Source organism: Conger conger, chromosome 19 (assembly GCF_963514075.1).
Source record: "Conger conger chromosome 19, fConCon1.1, whole genome shotgun sequence".
NCBI lineage: Eukaryota > Metazoa > Chordata > Actinopteri > Anguilliformes > Congridae > Conger > Conger conger.
The window spans coordinates 4,307,901-4,323,837 of NC_083778.1; the positions used below are offsets into that span (position 1 = coordinate 4,307,901).

At 49.2% G+C, this 15,937-nt stretch overlaps 2 protein-coding genes across 18 annotated transcripts in view; both read right to left on the reverse strand.

Moving 5' to 3' along the window:
• LOC133118954 (NACHT, LRR and PYD domains-containing protein 12-like) overlaps nucleotides 1-15,937 on the reverse strand; it is a 687,468-nt gene that overhangs the window by 328,417 nt on the left and 343,114 nt on the right. The gene's annotated exons all lie outside the window — the stretch shown is intronic.
• Nucleotides 1-15,937, reverse strand: part of LOC133119267 (NACHT, LRR and PYD domains-containing protein 12-like) — a 116,576-nt gene that overhangs the window by 19,497 nt on the left and 81,142 nt on the right. Inside the window, exons 8-9 of the mRNA XM_061229795.1 lie at nucleotides 5,452-5,613; nucleotides 4,574-4,663 (exon numbers count right to left, since the gene is read on the reverse strand). Of these exons, the coding sequence (XP_061085779.1) occupies nucleotides 4,574-4,663; nucleotides 5,452-5,613 (252 nt within the window). The remainder of the gene's footprint in view (nucleotides 1-4,573; nucleotides 4,664-5,451; nucleotides 5,614-15,937) is intronic.

Below are 15,937 nucleotides of genomic sequence, written 5' to 3' on the forward strand. Positions count from 1 at the left end.
ACACACACACCCCTCCGTCCCACACACACACACACACACACACCCCTCCACCCCACACACACACACACACACACCCCTCCGCCCCACACACACACACACACCCCTCCGCCCCACACACACACACACACCCCTCCGCCCCACACACACACACACACCCCTCCGCCACACACACACACACACACACACACACACACACACACACACACACACACACACACAGACCCCTCCACCCCACACACACACACACACACCCCTCCGCCCCACACACACACACACACATAACCCCCCCCCACACACACACACACACAGACACACATACCCCTCCGCCCCCCCCACACACACACACACATACGCCCCCCGCACACACACACACAAACACACGGACATACCCCTCCGCCCCACACATACACACACACATACGCCCCCCGCACACGCACACACAAACACACGGACATACCCCCCCCCCACACACACACACACACACACACACACACACACACACACACACATATCCCCCCCACACACCCCTCCGCCCCACACACACATATACCCGCCCACACACACACACAATAACATACCCCCCCACCCCACACACACACACACATACCCCTCCGCCCCACACACACACACACACACACACACACACCCCCTCCCACACACACAAACACACACACACACATACCGCCCCCCCACACACCCCTCCGCCCCACACACACATATACCCCCCCACACACACACACAACAACATACCCCCCACCCCACACACACACACACACACACACCCCCCGCCCCACACACACACACACACACACACACACATACCCCCACACACACACACACATACCCCTCCGCCCCACACACACACACACACACATACCCCTCCCCCACCACACACACACACACATACCCCTCCAACCCACACACACACACACACACACTCCTCTGCCCCACACACACACACACACACACACACACAAACCCCTCCGCCCCACACACACACACACACACACATACCCCTCCGCCCCACACACACACACACACACACACACACCTCCGCCCCACACACACACACACACACACACACACACACACACACACATACCCCTCCGCCCCACACACACACACACATACCCCTCCCCCACAACACACACACATACCCCTCCGCCCCACACACAAACACACACACATACCCCTCCGCCCCAAACACAAACACACACACACATACCCCTCCACCCCACACAAACACACACACACCCCTCTGCCCCACACACACACACACACAAACATACCTACCGCGCCCCCACACACCCCTCCACCCCACACACACACACACACACACACACATACCCCTCCGCCCCACACACACACACACTCCCCCCCACATACCCCTCCGCACCACATACACACACACACACACCCACCCCACACACATCCACATACACACACACACACACATACCCCTCCGGCCCACACACACACACACACTCACACACACACACCCCTCCGCCCCACACACACACAGACACACCGCCCCCCCACACACCCCTCCGCCCCACACACACACATACCCCCCGCCCCCACACACCCCTCCGCCCAACACACACCCCTCCGCACCACACACACACACACCCCACACATACCCCTCCACCCCACACACACACACACACATACCCCCCCCACACACACAAACCCCCCCACACACACACACACACACATACCCCTCCGCCCCACACACAAACACACACACATACCCCTCCGCCCCAAACACACACACACACACACATACCCCTCCACCCCACACAAACACACACACACCCCTCTGCCCCACACACACACATACACAAACATACATACCGCGCCCCCACACACCCCTCCACCCCACACACACACACACACACATACATACCCCTCCGCCCCACACACACAAACACTCCCCCCCACATACCCCTCCGCACCACACACACACACACACACACACACCCCACACACACACACACATCCACATACACACACACACACACATACCCCTCCGCCCCACACACACACACACACACTCACACACACACACACACATCCACATACACACACACACACACATACCCCTCCACCCCACACACACACACACACACACACACACAAACCCCCCCACACACACACACACATACCCCTCCACCCCACACACACATACACAGACACACACACACACACACACATACGCCCCCCCAAACACACACACACACCCACACACACATACCCCTCCACCCCACACACACACACATACGTTCCCCCCAAACACCCCTCCGCTCCACACACACACACACACACACACACACATAACCCCCCCACACACACATACACCCTTCCGCCCCACACACACACACACACACACACATATCCCCCCACACACCCCTCCGCCCCACACAAACATATACCCCCCCCACACACACACGTACCCCCCCACCCCACACACACAGACACACACACATACCCTTCGCCCCATAAACACCCACACACCCCTCCTCCGCCCCACACACACACCCCTCCGCCCCACACACACACACACCTCTCCGCCCCACACACACACACACACACACATACCCCTCCACCCCACACACACACACACACACACATACATACCACCCCCCCCACACACCCCTCCGCCCCACACACACACACACACACATACCCCTCTGCCCCACACACACATATACCCCCCCCCCCCCACACACACACACACACACAAACCCCCCCACCCCACACACACACACACATACCCCTCCGCCCCACACACACACCCCTCCGCCCCACACACACACACACACACACATACCCCTCCACCCCACACACACACACACACACACATACATACCACCCCCCCCACACACCCCTCCGCCCCACACACACACACACATACCCCTCTGCCCCACACACACATATACCCCCCCCCCCCACACACACACACACACACACACACACAAACCCCCCCACCCCACACACACACACACATACCCCTCCGCCCCACACACACACCTTTCCGCCCCACACACACATACCCCTCCGCCCCACACACACACAGACACACCGCCCCCCCACACACCCCTCCGCCCCACACACACACATACCCCCCGCCCCCACACACCCCTCCGCCCCACACACACCCCTCCGCACCACACACACACACACCCCACACATACCCCTCCACCCCACACACACACACACACATACCCCTCCGCCCCACACACACACACACACACACACACACACACATACATACCGCCCCCCCACACACCCCTCCGCCCCACACACACACACACACATACCCCTCCGCCCCACACACACATACCCCCCCAAACACACACACACAAACCCCTCCACCCCACACACACACATATACCCCCCCCCACACACACACACACACACATATCACTCCGCCCCACACACACATACCCCCCCAAACACACACACACATACCCCCCCCACACACACACACACATAACCCCCCCCCCACACACACACACACAAACATATCCCCCCACACACACCTCCGCCCCACAAACACATATACCCCCCCACCCCACACACACACACACACACATACCCCTACGCCCCACACACACACACACACGCCCCCCCACACACACCCCTCCGCCCCACATACCCCCACCCACACACATACGCCCCTCCGCACCACACACACACACATACCCCCCCACACACACACACACACACACACATACATACCCCTCCCACAAAACCCTCTGCCCCCCACACACACATACCCCCCCACCCCACGCACACACACGCACATACATACCGCCCCCCCACACACCCCTCCGCCCCACAGAACCACACACATACCCCCCGCCCCAACACACTCCTCCGCCCCACACACACACACACCCCTCCGCCCCACACACACACACACACACACCCCTCCGCCCCACACACACACACACACACATACCCCCCCCACACACACATACCCCCCCACGCCCCCCCACACACACACACACACCCCCCGCCCCCACACACCCCTCCGCCCCAGACACACACACATACCCCCCCCACACACCCCTCCGCCCCACACACACACACACATACCCCCCCCCAAACACACACATAACCCTCCACCCCTCCACCCCACACACACACACACCTATCTGCCCCACACACACACACACACACACACACACACACACACACACATATGCCTCTCCCCCACACACATACGCCCCCCACACACACACACACACACACACACACACACACACACACATACCCCTCCCACAAACCCCTCCGCCCCACACACACACACACACACACACACACATACAACCCCCCCATACACCCCTCCGCCCCACACACACACACACACACACACACACACACATACCCCTCCGCCCCACACACACGCACACATACATACATACCCCCACACACACGCCCCCCCCCCTCCCCTCCCCTCCACACACACACACCCCCCGCACACACACGCATACCCCCCCCACACACACGCATACCCCCCCCACACACACGCATACCCCCCCCACACACACACACACACACACAGTACAATGTGTATCTATGGAAAGTGTTCTGCATCGATAAAGACTCACATTTCCTTGGTCCTGGTTTGATCCTGTTCTCTCCTCCATGTTCCACACTGTAAGAAACACAGAACAGAGTCAGTGTGTGTGTGTGTGTGTGTGTGGCGGAGGGCTATGATTGTGTGTGTGAGTGCGTGTGTGTGTGTGTGTGTGTGTGTGCGTGTGGGGGGCGGAGGGGTATTTGTGTGGTGGAGGAGCGTGTGTGTGTGTGTGTGTTTGTGCGTGTGGGGTGGAGGGGTGTGTGTGTGTGTGTGTTTGTGTGTGTGGGGTGGAGGGGTGTGTGTGTGTGTGTGTGTGTACTTACAGCAGTGTGTGTGTGTTTGTGTGTGTGTGTACTGACAGCAGTGTGTGTGTGAGTGAGTGTATGTGTGTGTACCTACAGGAGTGTGAGTGTGTGTGTGTGTATTTACAGCAGTGTGAGTGTGTGTGTGTGTGTGTGTGTGTACTTACAGCACTGTGAGTGTGTGTGTGTGTGTGTGTAGTTACAGCAGTGTGAGTGTGTGTGTGTGTACTTACAGCAGTGTGAGTGTGTGTGTGTGTGTGTGTAGTTACAGCAGTGTGAGTGTGTGTGTGTGTACTTACAGCAGTGTGAGTGTGTGTGTGTGTACTTACAGCAGTGTGAGTGTGTGTGTGTGTACTTACAGCAGTGTGAGTGTGTGTGTGTGTACTTACAGCAGTGTGTGTGTGTGTGTACTTACAGCAGTGTGTGTGTGTGTGTGTGTTTGTGTGTGTACCTACAGGAGTGTGAGTGTGTTTGTGTGTGTACTTACAGCAGTGTGAGCATGTGTGTGTGTGTGTACGTGTGTGTGTGTGTGTGTGTGTGTGTGTGTGTGTGTGTACTTACAGCAGTGTGAGTGTGTCCAGTTTAGCAGCAGACAGCGCTCTCACTCCTGAGTCTCCTGGGTGATTGTATCTCAGGTCCAGCTCTCTCAGGTGTGAGGGGTTTGAACACAGAGCTGAAGCCAGAGAATCACAGCCTCTCTGTGTGACTCTACAGCCTGACAGCCTGCAGAGACAAGAACACACACACCTTACAGCACATTCACATAAACTAACAGAGCTGTGTGTGTCACACACCTTACAGCACATTCACATAAACTAACAGAGCTGTGTGTCACACACCTTACAGCACATTCACATAAACTAACAGAGCTGTGTGTGTCACACACCTTACAGCACATTCACATAAACTAACAGAGCTGTGTGTGTCACACACCTTACAAAACATTGACAGTGTTCCCCAAAATGTAAGTAGTTGGCCAAAAATAAAATTTTCTGATGCAATTTGGAGGCTTCTGGTGCATTTTAAAATGTTAAATTAATCTCTAATACATGCCTTTATTCTTTAGCATTTTGTTTACGTTCAAATATGCCAACATCACATACTTGTACTGCCATTAAACAGAAATTTCTTCAGAAAATATGGTTGATAATTTGTTTCTTGAATAAACAAATTATTGACATAAAAGATAGATGCTTCACTTTAATGATATTGAACAATAACTCTTATAGGACTATCTACAAATTAAACTATTAGGTTTATATATTCAGTAATCCATGTCAGACTCTGACTCTTCCCAGTCCGTGTGAAGAGACACCAACACACACACACACACACACACACACACACACACACAGAAACACATATGCACGTTGTGGCGCCCCTGCTCCTGCATGTTGCACCACGTGGGTGGAGAACCCCAGAAGGACCCGCACAACGCAGCCACGCAAACTTTACGCATTAGGAGAGGTACATGAAGGAGTCTATTTTCCCAGAGAGGTGATGGGGAGATCAGCACCCTGGAGAGCGATCCCTCTTCCTGCAGTCCAGGACCCCGGACAGCGCACGTGAGTGAACCTGGTGGAAGAATACTAGCCCAGCTGCAGCCCTTTTCTCTACTGAGCAGGGGAAGAGATTTAAGGTGTGGTCGAGGCTACAAACAGAGTCAGTCGGCGCCTATCCTAAAAGAGGGAGAGACAAGAGAGAGGGAGAGACAAGAGAGAGGAAGAGCCAGCTCCGAACCGGATAGAGGACGGAACGTCTACGCCCTGCCGTACCGACCCCACGAACCGGCCCTGAAGGAGACCCCACCTTCCCCGACGGCAAACCCAAAGACCCGGAGTCTGACGCCGGACACGTGAGCCTAATAAAACCCCAATCGTACTTACCCTGTACCTCTGTGCTTCCCCCCAGCCCTGACATGGCCCAAGAGGGAAGAAGGAAGGAGGTTCTGGAGCATACTCCGGTCCAGGAAGAACTTGAGTTGATTTTGCCTGAACGGCCCCTTTTATTTCTCCCGTCTTTCCCTACCCTTGCCCTGAGGGGGGCGCTATCACCAATACCCCGAAAAAGATAAAATGATTAATTTTTCCTGATAATTGCTGACTCCCGTGTCTGGTTTGCAGCTGGGCCCACCCACTACACCTCAGGATCCACCCCGAGGCACCACACTATGCATTTATACATCACCCACTACACCTCAGGATCCACCCCGAGGCACCACACTATGCATTTATACATCACCCACTACACCTCAGGATCCACCCCGAGGCCCCACACTATGCATTTATACATCACCCACTACACCTCAGGATCCACCCCGAGGCCCCACACTATGCATTTATACATCACCCACTACACCTCAGGATCCACCCCGAGGCACCACACTATGCATTTATACATCACCCACTACACCTCAGGATCCACCCCGAGGCACCACACTATGCATTTATACATCACCCACTACACCTCAGGATCCACCCTGAGGCACCACACTATGCATTTATACATCACCCACTACACCTCAGGATCCACCCCGAGGCCCCACACTATGCATTTATACATCACCCACTACACCTCAGGATCCACCCCGAGGCACCACACTATGCATTTATACATCACCCACTACACCTCAGGATCCACCCCGAGGCCCCACACTATGCATTTATACATCACCCACTACACCTCAGGATCCACCCCGAGGCACCACACTATGCATTTATACATCACCCACTACACCTCAGGATCCACCCCGAGGCACCACACTATGCATTTATACATCACCCACTACACCTCAGGATCCACCCCGAGGCACCACACTATGCATTTATACATCACCCACTACACCTCAGGATCCACCCCGAGGCACCACAACGTCAACTAACATACACAGACCCCCCCTACACACACACACACACACACACACACACACACACACACACACACATACATACACATACTGTGCAGTCTTAGGCACCCTACACTATTGTGTATATATATGCTTATTTTTTGTGTGTGTTAGTTTAAAGAACACATCCAAATATAAATTTTCCAAAATAAATCATTTTAAAGACATTTCACTATATAATTTTTAAAAGTAACAAATTACGCAAAGTAATTGACTACTTTTTACCTAAAAACTTGATCAAGGCTGTCTGAGATCAGGAGCAAGGAGCCAACCAAAGTCTGCAGAAGAACTGTTCTCCAACATGTTCTCCAACATGCTTGGAACAACCTCCCTGCTGATTGTCTTATAGAACTGCAGGACAGCGTTGATCTCAGAGAAGTGATGCAGTTTTAACGCCGAAGGGTGGTCACAAAAAATCTTGATTTTATTAAGTTTTTAACTATTCTGGCAAATTACAAAAATGTAATGTAAAATGTATAGTGCGTTTATTTAGGACCTTTCATTTAATTATTTTTGAAAGAATCTTACTGAACAGAATGTTATACAGGTGCCTAAGACTTTTGCACAGTACTCTACATACATACACATACACAAACTCCCCAAACACATATACACTCTCTCACACACACACACACACACACACACACACACACACACACAACACACACACACACACACAACACACACACAACACACACACACACACACACACAACACACACACACACACACACACAACACACACACACACACACACAACACACACACACACAACACACACAACACACACAACACACACACACACACACACACACACACACACACACACACACACACACACACACACACACACACACACACACACAGCTGGGGAAGGTTATTAACCATGTCTATTTCCCAATCTCTTACTTAACACAGCGGCACCTTGGAGGGGAGCGCCGCCCTACAAAAGGAAGTGCTCAAGAACAGAACGGGGCTCAGGATAGAGGAGGAGAGACGCGGAGCTAGTGAAGAGAGCTACTCAAGAGAGCCGTGGCGGACTTTGCGGAAGACACAAAAGTCTGGATTCAAGTGAGCGTGTGATTCTAAAAATACCCCAACTAACCTGTCCCTCTCCAACTGCAGACGAACTGACTGGCTAGGTGGAGAAGGAGGACTTCCAAGGCCGGGGAAACTGGAGGAGTGGACGGCCCCGCCAACGACCAAGACGGATCGACGCAACCGCGGGGATTCCGGCTCTTTTTCGTTTTTCTTTTTTGATGTTCCTAATTTTTTGGCCGCTCCTGAATTTTTTCTGTTTTTGAGAAAAGACTCAAATTTTTTGTGCAGGACTACTGAGACGTGCCCTGAAAGCACTCATAGAAAATGGATGTATGGATGGGATGGATGGATGGATGGACAACTCACATACCCCCCCGACCCCCAACACACATAAACACATACTGTGTCACCACACACACACACATCAAAGGAGGGGTGTTTATCAAAATGGGTGAAATAACTGGATAAAAATGACCCTGTAACATTACTCCTTCTCATGCTTCATGTCTTGTACATTTCTGTTGCCTCATTTATCAAAATTGAGCCAAGTCCAGTCCTCCAGAGTGCGACATGCGACCAAAACTCTGTCTGCCTGACATTTAGCAGGTGTGTCTCTGTGTGACTGCGGTGCCCGTTACACCTGTCCCCGGCCCTGAAAGGCCCAGCCCAGACCCAACATCATCGGCGGAGGTAACCGCTCCACCACCTGTCTCCCCTGTCCCCGGGAAGATGCCTAATCCTCACCTAACATCTTCATCTGACTCCGAGCCAGAGCCAGAGCAGACCACATACAAAAAGGCCAAAATATACTGCCTTTCGCAAAGAATGGCCTGTCCAATTTCCGTGGCTCAGATATGATAAAACGGCCAACATTATGCATTGCATTTATTGCAAAGAGTGCGGCCAAAGCATGGCTGGGAACAGTGCTTTTGCTGTCGGAGCATCAACGGTCTGAATTGAAACGTTAAAAAAGCACAATGTCTCCAAGAAACACGTCCTGGGCGTGACAGGTGCGTGGCGGGCAGAGGAGCCCCCCTCCCCACAGCGTTTCAGCGCCAGGCAGCGGAAAACCGAAGCAGTGAGGAGTCAGAAATGATAATACAATTTAACACTGCTTAGAATATAGCCAAAGAAGAGCTACCGTTTTCTAAACTTAAGTCCCAGATCATCCTTATGAAAAGGAACGGGTTAAATGTAAACCTGTTACAGCCATGAAACTGCCTGTGCTCAGTTCATTGGGGTGATCGCAGAAAAAGACGTCTGTACAAATCGCGGATTCAATGTCATTCATGACTGATGGAGAAACAGACATTTCCACTAAGTGTGGGAGTGTGAGATCGTCTAAAGCCGCATCTTGTACAACGGGAGACTGGCCAACATATTATTGGCCACATCGAGGTGGAGCATGGCCATGTTATACATAGTAACCCCAGCTCAAGTTAAGCAGAAATAAGACATGCAACACATTTAAATAGTCATTATTCAGATTTGAATAATATATGATTATGATTCAATCAGCATCTATAGGGCCCTAACTATGGAATCTTGCATTTCATATATTCCGTTTGATTTTTTCATGATAATTTTCTCTGTTTTAAAGCCATATTGTCCTGTGGATGTTTACATAAAAACTCTTGTAGTGGCTTAAGGAGATCACCACTATCTCTTAAAAGTGGTTAGACATGCTGTCCCACTGCAACATGTCCGGTTGGAAACACAAGAGGATGCCACTGAATTCAACACTTAATTTATCACTGCCACAGTTAGCACACACTTTCAGTTGAAGATGTGGTTCTGAAAGGGATAATTATCTAACCTGGTAGCATTATGTACATGTATAACAAGCACAAATATGGTTATAATATGTGAGACATTATAATCTAATATCAATAAACATGATGCATCCAACTCCACACTGTATTAGAATATGGACACTTAACCATTCCACAGTCAACACTGCCCTCTGCTGGGTTCAAGGAGCGACATTTCTCACACCTGTTGGCTGACAAAAAAGTCATAGAAATAGGTGAAGGTATAACTTTGCAAGCTAACTTGCCACATGATTGTAGTTGAGTAATAATGAGTAATAGATGTGAAACCTGTGTTTAGGCTACTGTAGCTGTTAAAATAGGCACAGAGAAAATAAAGCGGCTGTCAGAGGAACCAAGAGCAGACTCGGGGAGAAGGTGAAAACAGGCAGGCTTTCATGAACAGTGGGCAGATCCAAAACACAATCCAGAAACAGGTAATGGTCAAAAATCCAGGCAGATGGGTACATAAAGGGCACACAGAAGAGTGGTCGGATAACAGGCAGAGTTCAAGAACAGGAAGGAAGTCCACACAGACGAAAGCACAAAAATAAAATAAAACAAGACAAAGTCCAAAGCCAGGCAGAGATCAAAAACAGGAAATCCAAAATCAGAGCAGACCAGACGGAATTACAAGGGTAACAAGTAGAAACAAGAATCAGGTGTGTGAACTGGGGAACAGATAAGGAACAGGTGAAATAAATGACAAGAGACAGGAAGGAAGTACATATAAGGAGTGGGAGGCGGAGACAACAAATGGAGCACAGGTGAAACAAAAAATGAGTGAATGTAGCAGGAAACAGACTACGGAAAGCACAGAGGTAACAAAAGCTTTAGTCTTCCCCGGCCCTGACATTCCACTGCTTAGCCCCATTTTACTCCGCACGCAGCACGGCTCCGGTGTGTATACAGCACCTAGGACACCGCAGAACATTTTACACCGGCTCCATTCCTTTTTATTCCTGTCCTATGTGGCACATACGCAGTGAAGTAAGCAAATTAGAAACAAATTATGTTTACATGTTAGTATGTTTCCACCGAATTTTGAAAGACAGTCATTTTGAATTTTGAAAGCGTCTTTAATCTTTTCTCGGCCATCTCTTTAAATTGCCTGAAATGTAATTCCTTACTCCTTCTGGTATTTTAGAGGCATCAATTTATGCTAATCCTGCGCATCAGTTTTTGTTTATGACTGATTGGTATTCATCAGCATACATATGCGGATATGAAAAAAAGCTGTGCCTACGCATTTGATAAATCCGGTGGAATTTGTTAGTTTGGTTCCCATAACACATAAGTTTAGACACAGATTGGCAAAAATATTGATAAATGAGGCCCACTGTGTGTAAACAAATGAGAAAAGGGGTGACATGGCTCAGGCAGTAAGAGCAGTCGTCTGGCAGTTGGAGGATGTCGGTTCAATCCCCCGCCCGGGCTGTGTCAAAGTGTCCCTGAGCAAGACACCTAACCCCCAAATGCTCCTGACGAGCTGGTCGGCGCCTCGCATGGCAGCCAATCGCCGTTGGTGTGTGAGTGTGTGTATGAGAAGCATCAATTGTACAGCGCTTTGGATAAAGGCGCTATATAAATGCCAACCATTTACCAGAAAAGCCTAGCCGAGTCCGGTTGCTTTTCCTGTCGGTCCTCCACATTCTTCTTTGTTGATGGAACAGCCTAGACTACGCAAATGAATGCAAACTGCTGACCATGTCATTGTCACAGGCCTTTTTGACTTGCTGCACTAGCACTATAGAAAGGCCAAATTCAAGTTGGTTCTCCACAAAAGTGCAGGGTTTGCAATCTTGCATATGCACCCAACCATCAACTGTTGGAAATATTACGTTCAAATGTAATATATAATTGTATGGTGTAAGGGTAATTTTCTAAATTGATTCTTAATTGACAATGTGTGTTAACATAAAGACAATCACATGATTACAAATAACCTTTGATAAAGTGATAATCCTTATTACTATTAGACCACTTTCTGAATTAAGTGCTTCCTAGGAGTCTTTCTCTGTCTCTCTCCCAGCAGACAGACAGCCTTTGACCTTAATGTCTCTGCTTCTCCTGGAAGGGGGTAGCTAGCACATTCCAGTCTTACAGCAAGGTCAACAAGGGGTATTCAGAAGACAAAATACTGATAAATGTTCATGGCCAGCTTCATGTCTTTTTGTTTTGGTAAAGCCCCCCTTCAGGAAAAGTGTGTATAAGAGTCTTACTATGTCTGATTCAAATCAGAAAGCCGGTAAGCTTTCTCACTTTGTCATTTCTTAGCAAATAAATACGAAAGTAAAATAGAAGAATAGCTTTTGTGTTTTTACTGGATCTGTTTCATCAGACGATGCTCATCTGTGATATTTTATTTGTGCATGTTAAAAAGGGAATTTTCCCCCGCACAGTCTGCCGATGAGGATGGGATCGGACAGTGTACACCGCCAGGGGTTATAGTCCCCTGAACCGAAAAACCCACCCCACGAAGGGATTGTAAGCAATCGCCTATGGGGAAGGATGATGGTATCCGGTCCAGTTCTGAGACGTTTATGTGAGGGGTAACCAATACGCGATCCTAAAAAACTAAAGAACACTCAGGTGAGGCCATAGTAAATCACTAAAAGGGACCTCGTTTGACTTGGGGCTGACGGGCCCATCACTCAGGGGGTGATTCAAACACAAGAGCCGGTATGCTCTCTAGAGCCGGTATGCTCTCACTAATACTCTGGGACTGGGTCCCAAGCGCTGATAGAAGTAATAGTTAATAGTTAACTATTAGAATTGATTGGTCTTCATGAGTAAATACGTATAAAAAAGAACTGAGCTCTAAAGTAAATTACCTTGTTGTGTAATATGGTATGTTTTGTTGTTCCTGAGAGTGCAAGCTGAAAACAGGTCAGTGTGATAGAGGCGTTGTGTAGCGGGTCTGTGTGTGTGTGCGCGCATGTGTGAAAGTGTCGACATTGGAGACAAATTGTCTTTTAGACTCTGATTAGATCAGGTGCACCTTAAAAAAGAAAAAAAAGAAAAAGTCATTCAGTAAATTAAGTAAAAAAAAAAAAAACTTGCGCATTAAAATAAGTAAAAAGGAAAATTATTAATAATAAGGTAGTGGGGTGAGGTAATAACCATGAGCTCAAAGACTTCAAAGAGGCAAGACCCAGAATTTGCGGGTCCTATGAAAATAATGCATGACAGTATGGGTCGGCAACCACACAGCAGTGTATTATCATTTTATACTGTAAAAATAAATGTAAATGGAAATATGTTTGGATTTGTGGAGAAAAAAAAAAGAAACAATGTTAAGACAGGACAAATCAGGCTAAGAGGGAAGAAGGAGATACATCTGCAGTAAAAAAAAGAATAATAATTTTTTTTTAATGTATTACTTTCTTTGTAATTTTTTTTATTCAGTGTTACCTCCTGTTGTGCATTTCAACTGCTCTTTTGATCCAAATTTAGCATAACTATAACAAAATTGACCTGGACCTAGATTACCCTGCGTGTCCGCCAGACCACTATCAGCAACACCCGGCACAGCTGCCCCTGCACCCACCCACCGAGGAGCAGAGTCCAGTGCTGCGAGACCCCCACTTTCCAGCAGTGGGGCTGCGGATAGCGGAGTCAGGCAACAGCCTCAGCAAGCCCAGATTCCACGGGAAAGGTCATTTCCACCACGGGTGAACTGCACAGAATGCCCAAACCCCAGAGTGGGTCAGGAAGACCAGGGTCTGACGGTCCTGCAACTCGTCTCTGGAAGCTGTCAGAGTTGCAGGCCGTGTGTGAGGACCTGCAGATCCGAGTCAGGTGGGTGGAGAAGGTTTGGTGAAACTGTTAATGATGTTCTTGAGAGACTTACAGAAAAATACGATGCACACAGCGGAATGGAGAAACCTGGAGATAACATGCCAGTCTCACCCCGTACGGAACCCAGCTGACTAACTGCTTCATGGACGGTTTGTGGAAAGAGCTGGCTTCAGCAAAAGGATACTGGACTTTGGGAAACGGCTCCCCAGGGTAATGTCACGATCCAAAACCCTGGTGGCTGCCCCGGATGGAATGGCTGGACTCAGATGCCACAGGGCGCTGGTGCTTTCCCGAAATCCTGGCAGCCAAACTGGATTGCAAGGACACTGAAGGTGTGCAGGGCGCATGCACAGGGTGGTGAGTCTGCGGGTTTTCTATATCGAACGCCTGCAAATTCATTACCAATCGGGTTGTTGAAAGTAAATAGGCGAGTATTAGTTATTGTAAATATGGGGGCTGGTCATTCTGTAATAACAGCTAAATTGTGGGGATCAAAGCCTCCACCTTGTGGAAAAACTATGGTCAGTCAGGATGCCGGAGGAGGTAATACAACAGAAAAGTTTATAATTCCTTTATTGATTCAGGATAACAATGCGGGTTCTACTATCATTTTAAAACATGCATTTATATTCTCTCCTGTATGTCTGGTAAACCTGCTTGGCAGAGATATTAGGGTAGGTTGTAGAATGCACAAATGATGGTTTAACAATTGGTAGAATTAACAGTGTAGAAAACTGTACTTCTATGCGTGGGATCTGGACAGATGCCCAGGCACAGCTAAGACCAGGTAAATATGCCAGTGATTGAGGAACTAGGATGTAGCAGAGGATTTGAGAATGTGTAGAAGATTGATGTAAAAGATGTATTGAACAGAAGAAAAAGGGGTTTGAGTACCTTGCTCAGACACAGGACGAAATGAGGCACTGGTGAAAAGCCAGTGAGAATTAAAAGAAAACTGCATGTAGGGAAGGAGTAGAGTTTTTGAAATTTGGAGAAATCGTATGGTGAAACAAAATTGTGTACTAAATTGTTTTTGGTTGGATAAGATTTTTTGCATTGTCTGTACAATTGAGCTCAGCACAACAGCCATTTTGTACCATTTTGGGAAGCGTACCCCATGTGTCTCTGTGTAAAGCCTCAAACAAAAAAAATGGGAGGACACAGGACCCTGGGTTAAATTATGTTTGGACTACAGACTGGGAAGAGAGGAGAACTCACAAAATATTCTCCCTCTCTGTGTGTGTTAATGCACACCAGTTTCCAGATTCTCTGACAGTATTCATGTATTGCCTTGTGACACTCACATGTATTTGCATGTGTCAGACCCAAAACTGAGTGCAATCCCCTCTCAATTGTGGGCCACGCCCAAATATGATGTGGGGCTCATGACTGGGGCTACTCTACTTCAAGTTACCCCTAAAGTCAGAGTAAAGGCCATGTAAACGCAAATGTCCTGTTGAAGTTTGATCAAAATGCCCTTTTTGAAAACCAGG